At 40.2% G+C, this 17,030-nt stretch overlaps 1 protein-coding gene across 10 annotated transcripts; it reads left to right on the forward strand.

The window, feature by feature from the left end:
- Positions 1 to 2,241: 2,241 nt before the first annotated feature.
- On the forward strand, positions 2,242 to 16,938 carry fam107b (family with sequence similarity 107 member B). 10 transcript variants are annotated; one of them, XM_026310709.2, is made up of 5 exons: positions 2,242 to 2,454; positions 2,680 to 2,718; positions 13,274 to 13,412; positions 15,745 to 15,901; positions 16,055 to 16,938. In XM_026310709.2, exons 3-5 carry the CDS (start codon positions 13,285 to 13,287, stop codon positions 16,172 to 16,174), a joined length of 405 nt encoding a protein of 134 aa, XP_026166494.1. In that variant the 5' UTR covers positions 2,242 to 2,454; positions 2,680 to 2,718; positions 13,274 to 13,284; the 3' UTR covers positions 16,175 to 16,938. The 10 variants fall into 10 exon arrangements, with proteins under 10 accessions (XP_026166494.1, XP_026166495.1, XP_026166490.1 ...); XM_026310705.2 differs by having other exon boundaries at positions 2,244 to 2,454; positions 13,244 to 13,412; XM_026310710.2 differs by lacking the exon at positions 2,680 to 2,718 and having other exon boundaries at positions 2,242 to 2,458.
- Positions 16,939 to 17,030: the final 92 nt, after the last annotated feature.

A 17,030-nucleotide genomic window follows, 5' to 3' on the forward strand; every position in this document is an offset into this window, starting at 1 on the left:
AGGGACAGTAAGGCAACTGTAAGCAGAGAGTGAGAAAACACCCATATACACACAGGAAGTGGCAATAAAGTTGACCATTATGCAACTTAAGTTGTTAACAATTAAAAACAACAAAGTGGTTCAAGCCACATCATTGTGTCTCCAGATCACGTCTTGGGAATGAGGCGTGTCTGCAAGCCTCTGCTTTTGGAAATGATCCAGTCACAAACATACACATATATACATTCAATCAGGACCCATAGAACATGTACATTTAGGATGGTTGGGAGGAATGGCATGATGACACCTGAGGGTAGAATGGGGAGGCCAACTGTAGACAGTAACATAGAATGAGAAAACACACAGGCCTTCAGTGCCCAAGTCTGACTGCATTACTCAGTCAGTCTTTATTTCCAGGACAAGGATGTATTCAGCACTATAGGCTGTAAAGAGCATGCTGGTTTTCAAATGGAATATTCTGTGTTTTGTTCAAATCACTTTTTGGGTGGGTGTGTAGCAATTTGTCCCCTGTACCCTGTACCCAGTACCCTGTACAGCTGCGGTTTTAGTATGAAGCCTCCCTGAAACAACCTGAAGCGGAAACCACTGACAATTGCGACATCTCTGTTTGCTCTGTTGCTACAATGAAAGAGGCCTGTTGCTGCAGATGTGCAGAATTACTTTCTTCCTATTGTGGTAGATTTAATAACTCAAACTTCAGTAGTGTTTGTTGTAGTCAGACAAATCTGTCTATCACAGATTAATGAGATGATGTACGTTATCATTTTATGTTAAAATTAAGTTTTTTAATTTAAAAAGTAGGGAAATACATTAATTTGCTTTCTTGCCAATGGTTAGATGTTGTCAGTCCAACAATTTGCTATTTTACAGAGAGTTTTGAGCTAAATTATTTCTAATCTGAGAACAATAACTTCCCACAGTCTTACTGTATGTACCCAAGGTCTTACTGTAGGTAACATCTGTTCCTTTATATTTTAGTTTAACATCTTTTATGTACAACTACATGCACACGCACACACAAATATTGCCTAAACATCTGTTTCCTACATGTTGTGTCCTCTCCATCAGAAGTGAGCCCTCTCATGACTCTTCCTATTGTTCAGCTCCACACTCTTAGTCACCCCACTTCTAAATTATGAGAACGTTCTTAGGAATGTTTTACTTCTGTAACGCCCCATCTCTCACATGTTTGGATTTCAGACCACACTCTTCGGTCGTTAAGTGCTCTTTGTAATTTCCAGTAAGCCTGCATTGTAGCACAGCAACAGACGCTGAACCCAATACAATGCAGTCCAAAAGGATATATGCCTGCTGAAATAAGCAAGGCATAAACCAACAGATCTCCGTGAAACTAGGGGTTTCTGTGAGTCGATTTAACAGAAGGATGGTGGATAAGCAAATCCACTGACCCTTCATCAGTAAGGAGATTACTCTCTTCCTAAAGACTGCTGTGGATATTCAATCACCACCAACAGCAGGCAATGATCTCTTGTGTTCCATGTTCAAATAATATGAGATAATACTGCAAAAATGTCCTCTTGAGAAAAACAGTTATAATTTTTGAAGGACACTAATCTATTGTGCAACCAGTTGTTTCATACAAACATACTCTTTTTTTCTAGAGGACAAAATTACCACATATACCAGACTTTTGAAGAAATATACAATAAGACACAGAACATCAAAAATTGTTAGCTACTGTATTCACAAACTGGTTAATAATGTTTCTGCACTAATGAGGGCACTAAGAGTGAACCAAAACTGTGTGTCATAAAACCACATTTGAAATACCCACAGAAGTACAGTGACAACTGTCAGGGGCTTGTCATTATACATAATCTTTTCACAAATTTGATCTATTCTTAATGTAAATATATTATTAATGCAGCTTTAAAGGAAGGGGGAGTGCTTAGGTTTGGAAAAACGAATGTTACAGTACAATGTATTTATCTTTGCAGCCATATAGAAAGAATAAAAAGTACAAATATACTAATACATTTTGAGTACATTTATTTATTGAAAATGATAAATGTAATACATATATTATTGCTGCCTACAGCAGGTTATAACAATTGGCAGTAAGACCCATGTTTGCTTTACCAAAAGCAAAATCTGAAATCCATTGTGCGCTTGTGCGCGCGTTAGTGCGTGCGCGCGCTCAAACCACGCCCCGCCCTGAGCTCGAAGAGTCTACGGTCAGAAAGAGGGGGAGGAGCCCTCGTATGACGGCACTCCGTCCCTCCCACCCATCTTAAATTTACATTTTCTATGGGTCCTGACTCAGTGTATATGTGTGCGTGCGTGGGACTCAATAGTTTCCTAAAACGGGATCTCGCAGACGCGCCTCAGTCCCAAGAAGTGATCCGGACGCGCACTGATGCGGCTTGAACCACTTTGCCATTTTTCATAAAAAACAACTTCAGTTGGAGAAGTCGCGTCGGGGTCGACTTTGAGGTAGGTGTGTACGTGTGTCTGCAGCTTGTGAGGTTTTCGTGAGGTTGGTCCACGAGCGCACTAACAAAAGCGGCACGCTTTAACGGCGTGAAGCCCCGGTCGGCGAAGCAGCAAGGTTTGAGGTGTAAAACCTGGGAAGTAACGAGTAAAGGAAAACACGAGAAGGTTAGAGAGAATGAAATTGCAAAACAAAAACTCTTGTTTCATTGTCTCCTTTTGTTACAGCGCATGACTGCAGGCGACGGGACAGTGAAGAACAAACAGGTCTGGTTATTGCCCAGCTTGTAGACATTACAGTTGCATTGACTTGGAGCAGTTTTTGCTTTCTTTTGGGAGAAGAACAGAAGAACAGCGGCGTTTGTTTTGCCCTGTGTTATGTAGTTAAACGAGGACATGATAATTTTATATGATGTTGTATCATAAAAAATGGAATATCTTGTTTTATTTGTTTGTTTAAGGCTTTACAGTCTGTACCACAGATTTTTAATTCACTTTTTATTTAATGTCTTTATTTTTAAATGCGAGACAAACAACGGTAGAAGGGGCCATATTTGTATGGCCGAGCGGTGACTTAATTTTGTATGTGTAAGACACAGCAATGACTAAAGCCTTGTGTCAAAGCACATGGCTCCAGTCAGAGCTGCTGTCATCAGGCACATTCACCAGCTGTCATGTGAAGAGGTGTGTGTGTGTGTGTGTCACTTATATTGTGATGTTGCAACAGGTCTGCCTGTTTCAAACATACGATATTAATTTTTTATAGAGCCTTTAGCCTGTACATTTTGTCAAAGTTTAACAAGACTCTAAACAAACCAGCTCTAGCCTCAGGGAGTGTGTGTGTTTTTTGGGTGGAGGTGGAATATCAGCACAGCTGGGCACAGGGTCTTCAAATGTGCTCTCATGAGAGAAGTGACAAAAGCAGGTGGTATGAAAAAATATGTTATACGGTAGGTGCAGAGCTTGCAAGAGAGCGGGTGCCGGCGTTAGCAAGGAGGGGAAAGTTTTCTGCACATGTGTTAGTCATTTGGAGGACTTTGCTAAACGATTTACATCTGTTTTCTGATCTCTGAACCCCTCCTTCCCCCTCTGTCCTGTTCGTCTGACTTGGTCTCTCGCTGTCTTCAGTTTCCCGTAAGGGCTGATGGTGTGTGCGTGTGCGTGTGTGTGTGTGTGTGTGTGTGTGCGCGCGCGCGCGCGCGATTTTTTTTTTTTTTTCCTGCACTGTGGGGACTGAAAGTTGTTTACACACAGACATGGGGTCTCAGTTTCCTTGTGGAGACAAAGTCCAGCTCCCCAGGTCACTGAATTTTAAAGATGACTTGGTTTAAAGTTAGGGTGATGTTAGGGATAGGTTAAGGTTGGGCTCAGAGTTAGGGTTAGGTAGGTAGTGATTATGGTTCAGGTTGGTGTGAAGGCTCCCTGTTCCATTATTATTGTACTCAAAAACATGAAATGTCTGAGTTTGCACTCTATAATGGCACATGGCCATTCTTGGTTCTGCTGCATTTTTCTAATGTATCATTATTGAAACTGAGTCCCTGTCAAGGACTCAATCTGACCTCAAGAAAATAAAGGTATTTGGGTCAGGGTGTGTGTTCAGGGTGGCAACCACGTGTGTGTTGACAGTATTATCATCTGTGGGCAAAAAACCTTATTTTCTCAGCAGAACACTCTGATCCTTAAAACCTACGTCATATGACACAGTGTTAATGTGTGTTTTTCATAATCAGGCTGTTCTTCACAGACATTTTCTTCACTGGTGGTGAAAGACTACCTTGTCGCAAGTCTTTCCATGCAAACAAAGAGTGAGGTTTCAGAAGTTCTCTGTACTAAAAGTTGAGTCCTCACGGTTTTAGCAAACATCTCCATGCTGTCCAGTACTAGGCTGCAGGGACATTTAGGTTTGTGCTGTGTTTTCTTTAATTTAAAATTGTGAGTCTACATTTGGGCATTGATCATAATTTTTCAAAGTTGTGAAACATTGGTTGCTTTTCTATTCTAAAAGATTTTTTCAATGCTTCACTTTGAGGAGTGTAACGTTTCCTTCTGAACCACTTTTTAATGCATGTTTATGAAATAAAACAGCAATATTCAGAGAAAGGGAGTTTGTGGTCATAATGAGTGTGGCTGTTCTTTATGCCATCATCTACTCTGTCTCTCCACTTGCATGCTGATGCAGTGCAAACACATGGACACTTGCAATCACAACTGGGCAAAATATGCATATACCCTGTGCTGTGGTTTTGTCGCCATGGTTTTACATTGTGATGTCATGATCCAGGTATTGAGTTTCTTGATAGAGATCCAGTCTTGGATGGGGGGGGGTGTTCGTCAGTTCACATGAAAGTCAGACGTGGAGGCTTGACTTCCTTTATTTGGGCAGCATCGGGATTTGATGTTAACTCAGAAAAGAGAGATATTCCTTCCTTCCCATAGCTTAAAAACAAAGCTACACACACTTTCTCCCAGAGAATCCATTGATTTTTCTCCTCTTATGCTGGAGCTTCAATCACAATAAAGCCCTATTACTGTACTGACCACTTTGCGTAGTCTTGGACAACATGCACGTGCAGAGACTTTAAATGGGTTTCTCTTTGTAGCTTGTTAGGTTAATGTACAGAGATATTGGGAGTCTGAGCTACATGAGTTGGATTCAACTCTCAAGACGTATGATACTGTTTGTCCATAGAAGAAAAGGCTGTCACTGTTCAGACTGATGCAGCCGGCAGTCAGCTGGGCTTTTCGAATGTATACCAGTGCTGGCTTTGGGCAGTTTCATCAGACCATGAAACCACATGATTGCCTACTGTCCCAACTAAAAATATTCATGTACAGACTGTATAGTTTGTGTCATGCCAAATGTAAAGCATAGAATCAGACAAGAACAAAGGCTTGTTTTTAGACACCTAGTACCTCATTATCAATGTGTGTGCGTGCATTTTGAGCTTGCACCCCATGTGTGTCTGGATAACTATAAATTGTCTGATCTCCCAGTGTAACAGTTGCTATTGGGGTTTTCTCTATCATCATGTAAACAAAGGAGAACCTCCCAAATCCTCCCCGGTGTGCCCCCCATCCAATGAGGTTCGATCTCTCAACTGGGCTCAGCCAATAAATGGGAAGAAGGGGCGTGACTCTCAATAAGGAGAAAAACAGGAGTAAAACACAAAGCTTTGAATCTGGAACTGGAACAGACTGCAGAGCCATAACAAAGACATTTCCTTTATGACTGAACAGCATTTCACACTGCTGAGCCAGATGAAACAGCTGTGGGGTTTTTACTATATGGCTTTTACACAGTGAAACAGATATTGGAACTGCATTTAAAAGGGTGATGTGGGTGAAAACATGCAGTATATGAGAAAATGTTTACATATGAGTAAGAAGGGGCCACATGTCTGTACACTGCCTTTACAGGGTGTGACTGTGTAACATAACAGTCTAGATTGTGTACATGTGTTGTTCATCTGTCTCAGTCCACCTGTTCCCATCAGGTCTATACATATACATACAGGACCATGTGTCACTGTCAGCTGTGAGAGAGTATATAGTAGTTAGGCCAGCCTTTTGTTTTTGACTGACATGTGTAACCCCAAATTGTACCCCCTCACCAGTTATTCAGGAGTCAGGTGGTTGTGCTTCCAAAGCAATAATCACTTTGCAAGTTCATCACATTCCCAGAACATGACTCAAAAGTGGTGTTTGCAGCTTTTCAATCTATCCCATTCATTCTGTAATCTGCCTCACCCAGGGGCTCACGACGTGTAGCGACAGGACAGGAGCAGGACAGGACACGAGCAGCAGCATGAAATAACAGTCAGTGCTGATCACAAGCTGTCAGACCAGGCTTGTTTGAATTCAGAGGGGAGAGATCGCAGCTAAACACAATCAATATGTGATATCACCTGAACAAATGGTGTCAATCACTCTTGTTGTTTTAACAACTGACCCATCAGACAGATTTTGATATGTTGCAGTCAAGACTGGAAAGCTAGATATAGAAGCAGTCAAGCTAGCATTATAATCAGACAAGCCCAAATGCAGCCATAGTGGTTAATCATGCAAGTGTGATGGAACATAACCCAGATTTAAAGACCTACAGCCATGAGAGATGGCTGTTTTCAAGCTAAGGTCACAACACTGTGATTCCAATCATGTGTTGCTGAAGTGGTGAATGTACCTGTTTCCCCTGTTTTTTTTTAAAAGAAGAACAAGAGCCTACATCTGCAGAACATAGAATTGCAAAGGTTCCTCTATTTCAACCGGTTATCTAAGATAACAAAGTCATTTGTGTGATGGGGAAATTTAAACCTCTATTTCTCACTTGCTCAACTTATTTAAATATTTAATGTCTGGATTGTTGATGGGCATGAATGCATGTAGTCATCATGAGAAGATGAGTTAGAATAGCTGATTGTGATATAGCATGATAAAGGATTTGAGGGTTGATGGTAATTTTTTTTTATATACAAACACAATATTTTAATTGATTACATTTGTTTTTAAAGATTTATGAAAGAGGTTTCTTCAGTAAGCATTGGGTTCACAGAGAAATGGGGCCTATATTTAAGCTAGTGCCAGGGAGTCCTATAATTTGAACATTTTGAGTTTGGGTGTTTACTTTTCATTGACAGGCAATCGACGGACTGTGCTATCAACGGCCTATTACTCCCTCAATCACACCAGGGTTTTAGATATCCACATTCAGGAACACACTTGTGTGTCTAAAGCCTAATAGCTAGTGCCTTTCTCACTCCATCACTGTGTTACATTATTTCTTCCTTGTGTGTGTGGCCACATCTGCACTCTATGAACCCTAACACCCTGATTGTAAATTCCCATACCCCTGCGTCTCCCTAGTGACATCATTGTGTTGTGGAAGTGGGCGGATGCTTTCGGAGGTCACTACATGATGAAGCCACAGAAATCCACAGCTCTTCTTCTCTGCTCCAGACCCCACTTCAAGGCAGGAAACACAAAATAGATCTCATCCCCATATTTTTTGGGGGAACCATTTTCTCCTCACTCTGTTTCTTTGTTTCTCTGTCAGATGGTCCCCTTATTTAAACCCCATCAATGTTAGATGAGTCTAAATACTCATCACACCTTCACTCACCACTCACATTATCTTCTGTAGGCTGGTTGTAACTATAAATTTGAGCTTTATATGTTGTAAACTATCGATAGCAAAGGCAAGAGTGAAACTTTACATTTCAACTGTGTAAAGAGAAATGTGTGTTCTTGACTTGTTCATGCTGTTCTCGTTTTACTTGTTCATGCTGTTCTGCTTTACACATTGGCATACACTGGAAAGTCAGTTTTCCTGAGGGTCATTTATACTTGTGCATTTATTTATAGGCCTACTTATTTTGCTTACAGACACACACACACACACACACACACACACACACACAGTGCTGACTGAAAACAAATATTGCAGGTATGTCAGTACTTTGTGTTTTTGTACATGCTTGAAAGTGCAAGTTACAGAGTAAGTGATTCTATTGTCTGAAAGTACACACATGTTCGCCAATGTGCATGTACATAAACAGAGCCTGTCTGGGAGATAAGCACATTGTCACTAGTATCCCCCCAAATCTTTGCGTCTCTTTCTGTCATTCTCGCCCTCTCACACACCCACACACCCCTGCTACCTCCCCCATCCTCCCTCAGCTGTCAGTTAAAAAGCCCATCTATCTGTGTGTTTTTAATTAGGGCCTCTTCTATTTATGGCTGAATGGCCGCTTCATTAACAGAAGAGCTAGGAGAAGCACATCCGGCTCTGTGCGAGGGAGTGAGGGGGTGAGTGAGTGTGTGGGTGTGTGTGTGTGTGGGTTGCTTTAGGGGTATTGATGACGCAATGTCCCCTGAGGTGTGGACCTCCCGTCTGTGAGTGGAATAGACACAGGATCTGGCCCAAAAATAAATTTAAAAAAAAGAAAGGGAGAGTGACCAAGAAGAATTATATGGGACAAGAAGGTGAATGGGTAGAGAATGGGTAGTAAATTCTGTTTCACAAAAATGTAATGTCTTCCGTTTTCCATGAAATCATATATGCATCTATGATCATAATAAGAGAAATTAATCGTGGAAAACAAATCCTGGCGCTCTGATGATGCTCCGTAGATGCGGCCATGTCCAGCTGACAGTATAACCCCACCCTGTGCTAAGCTATGGATGGTCTGCTCTGCTTGCGCCTGTATCCTGGAGAACAGAGGGGTCTGATGGTAAAGCAAACCACCAGCTGCTCTTAATTTTCTCTTTTTTTTTCACTCAGTCGGCCGTTTTGACACTGATCTTAGCACAAGATTATCACCCTCTTTCTGTCTTTCCTGTTGTCCATGTCAGCAACAGTCAACTTTTTGTAACTACTTGCCTTTCCTATTGTATTGTATTTAAACTATTTGTCTGTTGTTGAGTGTTTGTCTGCTTCCTAGCAGTGAAATGAAAGGGAATCACAGATAATGGCCAATTTAGGTTCTCCTCCCCATCCCTCATTAGTCTTTCTGTCCATCTGTGCTCCTCTTTGTTGGGTCAGACCAGAAAGTGATTTTTCATGCATAGATTTTTATGTAGAAATTGACATTTCTAAATTCTTTGATGGGCAGGCTTAGTAACAATACAATAACATATTTAACCTTTTCATTTGATATCAGTTTCTGTAATGATACAGTTGACTTCTCTTACAGTTATACAAAACATCTGGAAAAAAGTGTGCTTTTTAGTTGCTACATTCTTCGCTGTGTTTAGCAGCGTCTCCCAAACATTGTCCATCATTTGGTGCCAAGGACGTAATGTTTATTGTGTTTATTACAGCTTTTTTTTTTTATCAGTTAACTTTGTGGGTTCACATTTCACATCACACATTTGCTCTCTTGTGGTCATAAAACAAATAGAGATTACTGCTGCTTTAAGGTTGTTTTTGTGGAGTTTATGTCAGGCATTAGCAGTATTTTCAGTGTCTAGAAGCATAGAGGTGTCAGTATAAGCTGGCATCAGCTCCATCCTGTTCCTGAGTGCTGTGTCACTAGATGAAGTGTGTGTGATGGCAGGTCTCCATGGCGACTTGGAGAAAATGACAGTTCAGGGTGGAAATTGAGAAATGACTCCGTATTATGAATGCAAGTCTGTGTGCGTGTTCGCTCGTATAGCAGAGCACGGCTGTAGTGACGCAATCTCCTGGCACAGTACAGGCACTGTACCCTTCCAAGATAAGTGATCAGCTCAGTGCAACCTGCCACTGTGAGGAACACGTTCACACAAACACAGTTACAGCTTGCAAACACAGTTATTAAAAGCATTCACTGAATTACTTCTTTAAAAACTAAATTGTCACATATGGACTTTTTCTTTCGACTTTATAGATTGAAAAGTCTTTGAATATGAGTGAGTGACGTGTTATTGAAAAGTATAAGTATAGTTTAATGGATTTAATTTTTTTAACTTTCTTTGTGTTTTTCAAATGATTGATTGTGTATTTCCTATAGTTTGCTGGTTCAGAAAAATGTAGTGTGTCACGTTATGCATGATTCCAGTCATATGCAGATCACGAGGATGGCGGCATTGATGAAGTAAACAGAGGAAATCTGCTGTCAGCCAACTCCCTTTACCCTTTTCTTAGACTCTTCTGGCCCAGTTTTCTCTGTTCTTTTCCATTGTTTTTACTTACCTTTTCCGCATTTTGTCCCTGAATGCTTGGTCGATTTGGATCCTCCAAAATACTGTACCTTAAAAATGGACATTTTGGAGAATTGGGCCTTTTGGAGGTGTGTGTGGTGAGAGTGTATTTTCAAAATCAATAATCACACAGTTAAAGTGGCTGTTACAGTATTTTATAGTCCTGAACCCACAGACTGGAAGACATCTGAAGACAGACCTTAGAGACATAACTATGCATTAAATGCTAGTCCTCATCTGATCAACACTAGAACATGGTAACTTGGTTATCAATATTTTTATCTGTACTGGTTATTTTTATGTGTTTGATTCTAACTGATAAGGGAAACGTGTTTCCTTAGTATCGTTTAAGTGAAACCAGAAGGAACATTAACATGCAAACCTACCACTGATAAGGCTGACTAGAAGCAGGGCTCCAATATGAGGCTGCATGCCCCTTTTGAACTCCCTATGTCACTTCCCCTCTTTCATGGGGCACAGAGGAAGCAGGAGCAGATGTGTTAAAGTAATGGACACTGACAACACCGCCAGTCTGTAAGTCTGCATCCACAGTTACTCCTGTTGTCCTGTGGTTCGCCCTTCTTGGTGGTATGCTGACATTGCCCTGTATACCATGGCTCTTGATACATCAGAGAGACTTGTTGTCTTGGTCACAGATGCGCCAGCGAGACGCGCACCAACAATTTGTCCTCTTTTGAACTCTGATATGTGACCCATAATGTTGTGTGCATTGCCATATTTTAAACAAAACTGTGCTATTACTCTGCTAATTAAACCTTCACACTCTGCTCTTACTGGTGGAATGTGCAATCAATGAAAATTGGCCACCAGGCTGGTCAAATTTAGCCATGAAACCTCCAACACTAAATTGGCCAGTGTTTCAGTTTCATTGTCCAAACCCTGTATGTACACAACTCATGTGTTCTCACATGCAGCCCCTGATTATAGCCACAGGCTATTCTACCAACTGCAGCCATCTTACGTGCACTACTACAACATCCAGGCCATTTCACAAAATGTACTGTGACTAGCATGTTTTTAACAATATTAAGAGTCGCTGATATATATGAAAATACTTTTTAAAGATTCATCAGATTCCGTGATAGTATTTTCTATTCCAGGCAGGTTTGTTAGCTGTTTTCATAGGGCAGAAGTTAAAAGCAGTTTTAAGCATGTTGGCTTAGTTTACAGGTGCTGCTGGTTGAGCTACAGAATGGTGTCGCCTGCCGTGGGATCCAGCAGATTTATGACAGCAGGCCTGATAATCACTGCAGCTCTCAGGTCCAAGACATGATTTAACACGAATACTAGGCTCAACAGCAATGCTCACCCACCTTCTGGCACATTTTTCTGTGTTACTTGATTTTATTAATTTAAATTTACTTAACACAGATTTTAACATTAGTGTTGACTGCAGTTACTAAACACAATTTTTAAAAGGTTACTAATCTCAGGTTAGAAGGGATTACCATTGATTATGAGTACATAGCACACCAAGTGGAAAATCCAGTATATTCGTGTGTGAACATGTTCCATTATATCCATTAAGCTTGTTTATTGTGTGGTGTTTCTTTTAGTTCTGCATCTTGCCACAAACCATGTTTATCTTGGGCTTCTTTATGAACTGGCATAGTTTAGTTTCTGAGATGATAGAATGTCGGCCTCTACTGGTGACAGTAACTCATTACACCAACCCTTGTTTGTACATTTTCACTCTGAGGACACACTCCACCTCCTTTGTGTCTAGCTTGTGCAACGCAATGCATCATTGGCTCAAGTTCCAAAACATGGCTCTGTTTTTACTCCTTATCAGTCACAAACTGCAGAAACTCATAACAAGGCAACACATTAAACACACAGGCAGTTAAAACCTTTATTGTTTATATGTCCAGGTCATTCCTTAGTCTGTGGAAGGAGAAATTCACATGACAAAGATTTTAATAAATTGAATGTGCAAATTTACTGCTATTTATTTTAATTAAGCTTATTACCACCACACCTATTTAGAAGTAGTTTATATAAATTATATAATAAATAATTGAAAGTACAATTGAGAATATTCATTCATCAATGAAGAATTAGTTTTTTTAAGTAACAGAATTGTTTGTTCTAAACTTTGCTTTGTTTGGAGAGTGCATTGAAAGTGAGTGGGAGGAGTAGGTGAGAGAGGGAGCAGAGAGAGAGAGAATTTGTGTGTGTGGCTGATGCTATAAAACAGACTTTGAAATCCAACCAGCTCAGTAGCAGGCGGTCAGCTGTACAAGAAAAAGCACCTCTTCCACGTGAGGCTGTGCAAGGCATTGATAAACAGGACAGTACTTTTTAATACCTTTTCACGGAAAGTAAATTCCATATCAAAATAGCAGAGATGACAACACTGTTCAGATACCCCGTCTTTCCTCATCTGCAGGGTGAGTTAAGCCACGATTGAATTTCTCTTGAATTACTCTAAACGTGAAGTACTGAAGCTGATTGAGTCTCAGCACATGTATATATTTGAAATTACATTTGTAGAATATGTCAAATATTATTCTGTGCTCATGTCATTTGATTACCTTTATCATTGTACACATGCACATATATACATACATATGTGATAGCGGCGGCACATAAGCGTTATACGTGTCATTACATGTACTCTACAGTGAACATAAAGTATTTCCAAAAGGTAAAAAACTGTTTTTTTTAAATGACTTGAAAGAGTCAGTATGTGGCCTGTGGGTGATGTGTTTTTCATTTTGTGTTTACAATCTCAATAAGAATTATATTTTATACTACACTAATACTTGTAAAATAACTGATAAGTTAAAACCTGTAGGTCATAAATAGAAGTTGCTTTATTTTGAACTTTTGGGCTAGGTATTTATTTGCATTTTCTGACATATTTACATTAAGTATTTGTCTGAAAGATATCAAAGTGTGGCTCTCTTCTGATTCATGCTTCCACTATTGTACATATGCTTCTAACAGAAGGATGAAATGTTCCTTTTAACTCGGTGTGGAACAATTATGTAATTGCAGCATGACTCCCTCCATCACTACTGAGACAACTGAAAAAGTCTTCTTATGCCAGAGGATCGGGGAAAATGAAGGTCTTTTTCTGTCAATTCAGATCCGTGTGACCCTCTAACATTGTCACCAGGGAGGAGTGTCATGGCGGAGCCAGACTATCTGGAGGGAGACTGTGATGAGCTCATCAAACCAAAGAAGCTAATCAATCCAGTCAAGAACTCCCGTAACCACCAGGACCTGCACCGTGAGCTGCTCATGAACCAGAAGAGGTCAGGGGATAGGAAAACATACTGCTTCATTCTCTCTCTTGTTGTCTCTTCTTCATGTCTTTGCTTCTTGTCTGGTAAAATATAACCAACAACTTGCATTTAATGGAGAGATTCTCATTTTACCCTGTACAACCCAAAGTTTTATTATAAACAATACCAGATCTAGATTAAAGAAGTGAAATTTCTTCACATGCAGCGTTAACATTGGCAGATAAGGGTTTATTCATTTATTGAGTTGCATAACTCTATTGCTGTCCAATGACTTTTGTATGATAATCATCATCATGCCTGTTTAGGGCAACAATATTAACTTTGTCTATATCCAAAACAAGGTAGACAGGGGAAAAAAACAGCACAATGTCCGGATCCAAGGGCATTTAGTTCAACCTCTGACTAAAGGAGGATGAATTAATACAGTAGCCCGGCCACTTTCTTGTAATTGGTTTGATAGTATTCATGCAGACTAAATTGATGCTTCTGTAGTGTGTCATTCTAGTGACTGGTCCCTCCTGCCTCCAGCAGCTGTATTATGTAAAGCTCAAACATATAAAACCTCAAGTGCATTAGTGTGTTGAAAACTGGTTATGTAAAGGTCACACAGATACAGATGTACAGTCTGGCTTGGCTGCTGATATCAATATTAGATCATACAACAGACAGTTTCATGCAGCGAAGGTAAACAGATGCACAAAAACACTAACACACATATACTGAAGCCTGTGATCAACCTTTTGACACTAAATGTCTGTATTTCTCTCATCATACAGTGCCAGTAGCTTTGTGCCTGAGCTATAAATAGCTACATAAACACACATGCTTTTGACGGCTGTTACCTCACAGCAGTGATGGTCTGTCTTAAACAGGTCCAGGAGTGAAGTGCTTTTGTAATGATAGAGGCAGGGCATTAATGAATGATGCAGAGAATGTCCAGTTGAAGTCTAATAATGCTAAATATAAATATATAGTAGGCTTTTAGATGGAGGAACGTGTTTTTATTGGGCCTTCTACTGTGCACTGAAAGTACAGAAAACCTGCTTGCATAGTGAATTAGTCTCAGTGATGGGAAGGGGAGGGGCTGTGTGGGTGGATGGATGGATGCATGGATGGCTTTATGAAAAGGGGAAAAAATGTGTTATGTAATCAAGATTACAAAACAGTCTCAGCTGAGAGACTTGCTCTGCCTTTGCTACCTTAGTTATAGTGACCCTTCCTACACAAGCACACACATACATACATACATACATACATACAATACAAAGGAATTTCAGGTGAAGCATTTTTGCAGATTAAGGTATTCGTGTGTGGGATTTAAACACACATTCCTCCCAGGCTGCTAGAGAGCGTGCACTTGTGGGAGGGGTCGTGTATAGACGAGTCAGTGATTATGTAAACATTGCCCACGGTGAAAGGAGAGTGGAGTAAGTATATTTACAGCCTTATTGCCTTATAGTCTTATTGACTTTGACCCTGCTTTGAGTTTGTACCCTTCCTTCTCTGCTTATGTTTTGCCATAAGACCCTCACTCTCAAGAAAACATTTAGCTACAGCAATGACTTTAAATAAAGTACCTTTTAACTCCCACTCCTTCTTGGAACAGCGTGGGTTCAGTTATGTAATCTTTAGGATTTAATAATTCATTTGATTAAAGCATTGTTTCTGCCAAACTGCACTCAGGTAGGCATGCTGTGTTTTCTTTGAAAAACCAGCCTTGCCTGTGTAGTTGGGCCATCATGGTAAAAGTAAAATGTGCAGCCTTCAGCAGAGTAATCTGGATAATTAGCATATGACTTTTAAATTGAATCAATAAAGAGCATGGAGATTTAATTTCTGATCAAGAATATCCTCTGTGTTTTTGCTTTTCTAAATTTATTTAGTGTTTGTTTCATCTGGGCACTTTGTTAATCTTTTGCAGGTTTTGCTCTTTATTGGTTTTTGCCTTTTCTGCCTGACTCCATCCTATCTCTCTTCTCCTCTGTCCTAAGCATTTATATTCCCAAGACTAATCTTTAGCCCCCAACCCTTTCCTCTTGTAATTTGGAGGAGTTTGGAGCATTACGTAACACTTGGTATTTTTGTTCCGCTTTGCAAGACACGCTCACACTTTACTAAAGATGTCCCTGTCCTCTTTTTGATTTTCGCTACAGACTCATACAATTATGTAACAGTCCTTTTGACACATTTAATCCAGAACATCTAATACAGATCTGCATGTCAAACTAGAATGAGGTCAACATCTGTTATGACTGAATTTGAATGCTAGTCTCTGTCTGAGTGGGGCTACCATTAAGAGGTTTTATTTTGACACGCTGTTTCACTGATTGATTCTGCACAGGGGTTTGGCTCCTCAGAACAAACCTGAGCTCCAGAAGGTCCTAGAGAAAAGAAAGAGGGAACAAGTTCTGAAGGCACAGAAGGAGGAGCAGGAGGCCCACAAGAAGAGGAGTGACCTAGAGATAGAGCTCATGAAAAGACAACAGAAACTAGAGCAGGTACATTATTGAAAGTATGAATATAAACTTACTGATTAGATTAAACTTATTGATCCTTTGTTTTGGACCCTGCGAGTTGAAACAAGATGCATTACATAGACGTTACTATCAGTATGTTATCATCTGAATTTGTCAATGTCTGTTTTCCTGCAGCTGGAGCTGGAGCAACAGAAAATTGAGGAGGAACAGGAGAACACCCCTGAGTTTGTGAAGATGAAGAGCAACCTGCGCAGGACCAAGCAGGAGACTGAGGGGGAGGAGCGAACCACCTAAAAAAACAGCAGGGGTGTCTGGGTCTTTGTGTATGTGTTTGTGAGCACAGAGCCGTTAGGAGTGTTTGTTTTTGACCGCGGCCCAAGATGAACTTTCTGGCTTTTCCAACCTAGCTGTTCCTTCCTGCAGTGAGGAGTGAGACTTTACAGACTAAAGATTCCCCTCTGTCTACCTGCCATGGACCCAGCAGCATACAGCACCCCCTCAGGAGGGACCTACCACGGACACATTACATGAGAGCTTCCAGTGAGCTCTGATGGAGCAACAACCACACAGGAGTTTCCACCCCTGTCTTCACAGCAAGCTGTCATCTCTCTTTACTGTTATCAATGCTGTTATAGTTTTCTTATTTTCAGATTCAAATAAGGAAAAGTGGACACTGGATGGACTCTTGAAGCTGTGTAATGTAAAAGCCAAACAAATGTGCTTTTTGTTATTTATGTTTGTAGCTTTTAGCCCAGGTATAGGGGAGGACACTTTTAATCCTTCTGTATTTTAGTTTGTTTTACAGCATAGTTTATGAAGCCAGGACAGGACAAAGGGAGTGTAATGTTGTGTTGTTGTTGCAGTTTGAGGTTTTTTTTTTTTTTTTAGTCATGCAAAACATGCAATTTCTTTAGCTAATGCAAATTTGAGCAATAGTACGACTCCCAGGCATGAGATTGACATTTTCTTTATATATTCAGTTGTTTTGTATAAATAAAAGTGTTAATAAATAATGTAAGTTTTTGTTAGGTTTCTCAATAAGACAAAGCCTTCAGCCCTGTCTGAATAGTCTTTTTGTGCTTTTATGAATGAAACATGTGGTTCAAACCATAGAACTGTACAACTGATAGTGTGCACTGATATCAAAGAC

The sequence above is a fragment of the Mastacembelus armatus genome, chromosome 6, assembly GCF_900324485.2.
Source record: "Mastacembelus armatus chromosome 6, fMasArm1.2, whole genome shotgun sequence".
Lineage (NCBI taxonomy): Eukaryota > Metazoa > Chordata > Actinopteri > Synbranchiformes > Mastacembelidae > Mastacembelus > Mastacembelus armatus.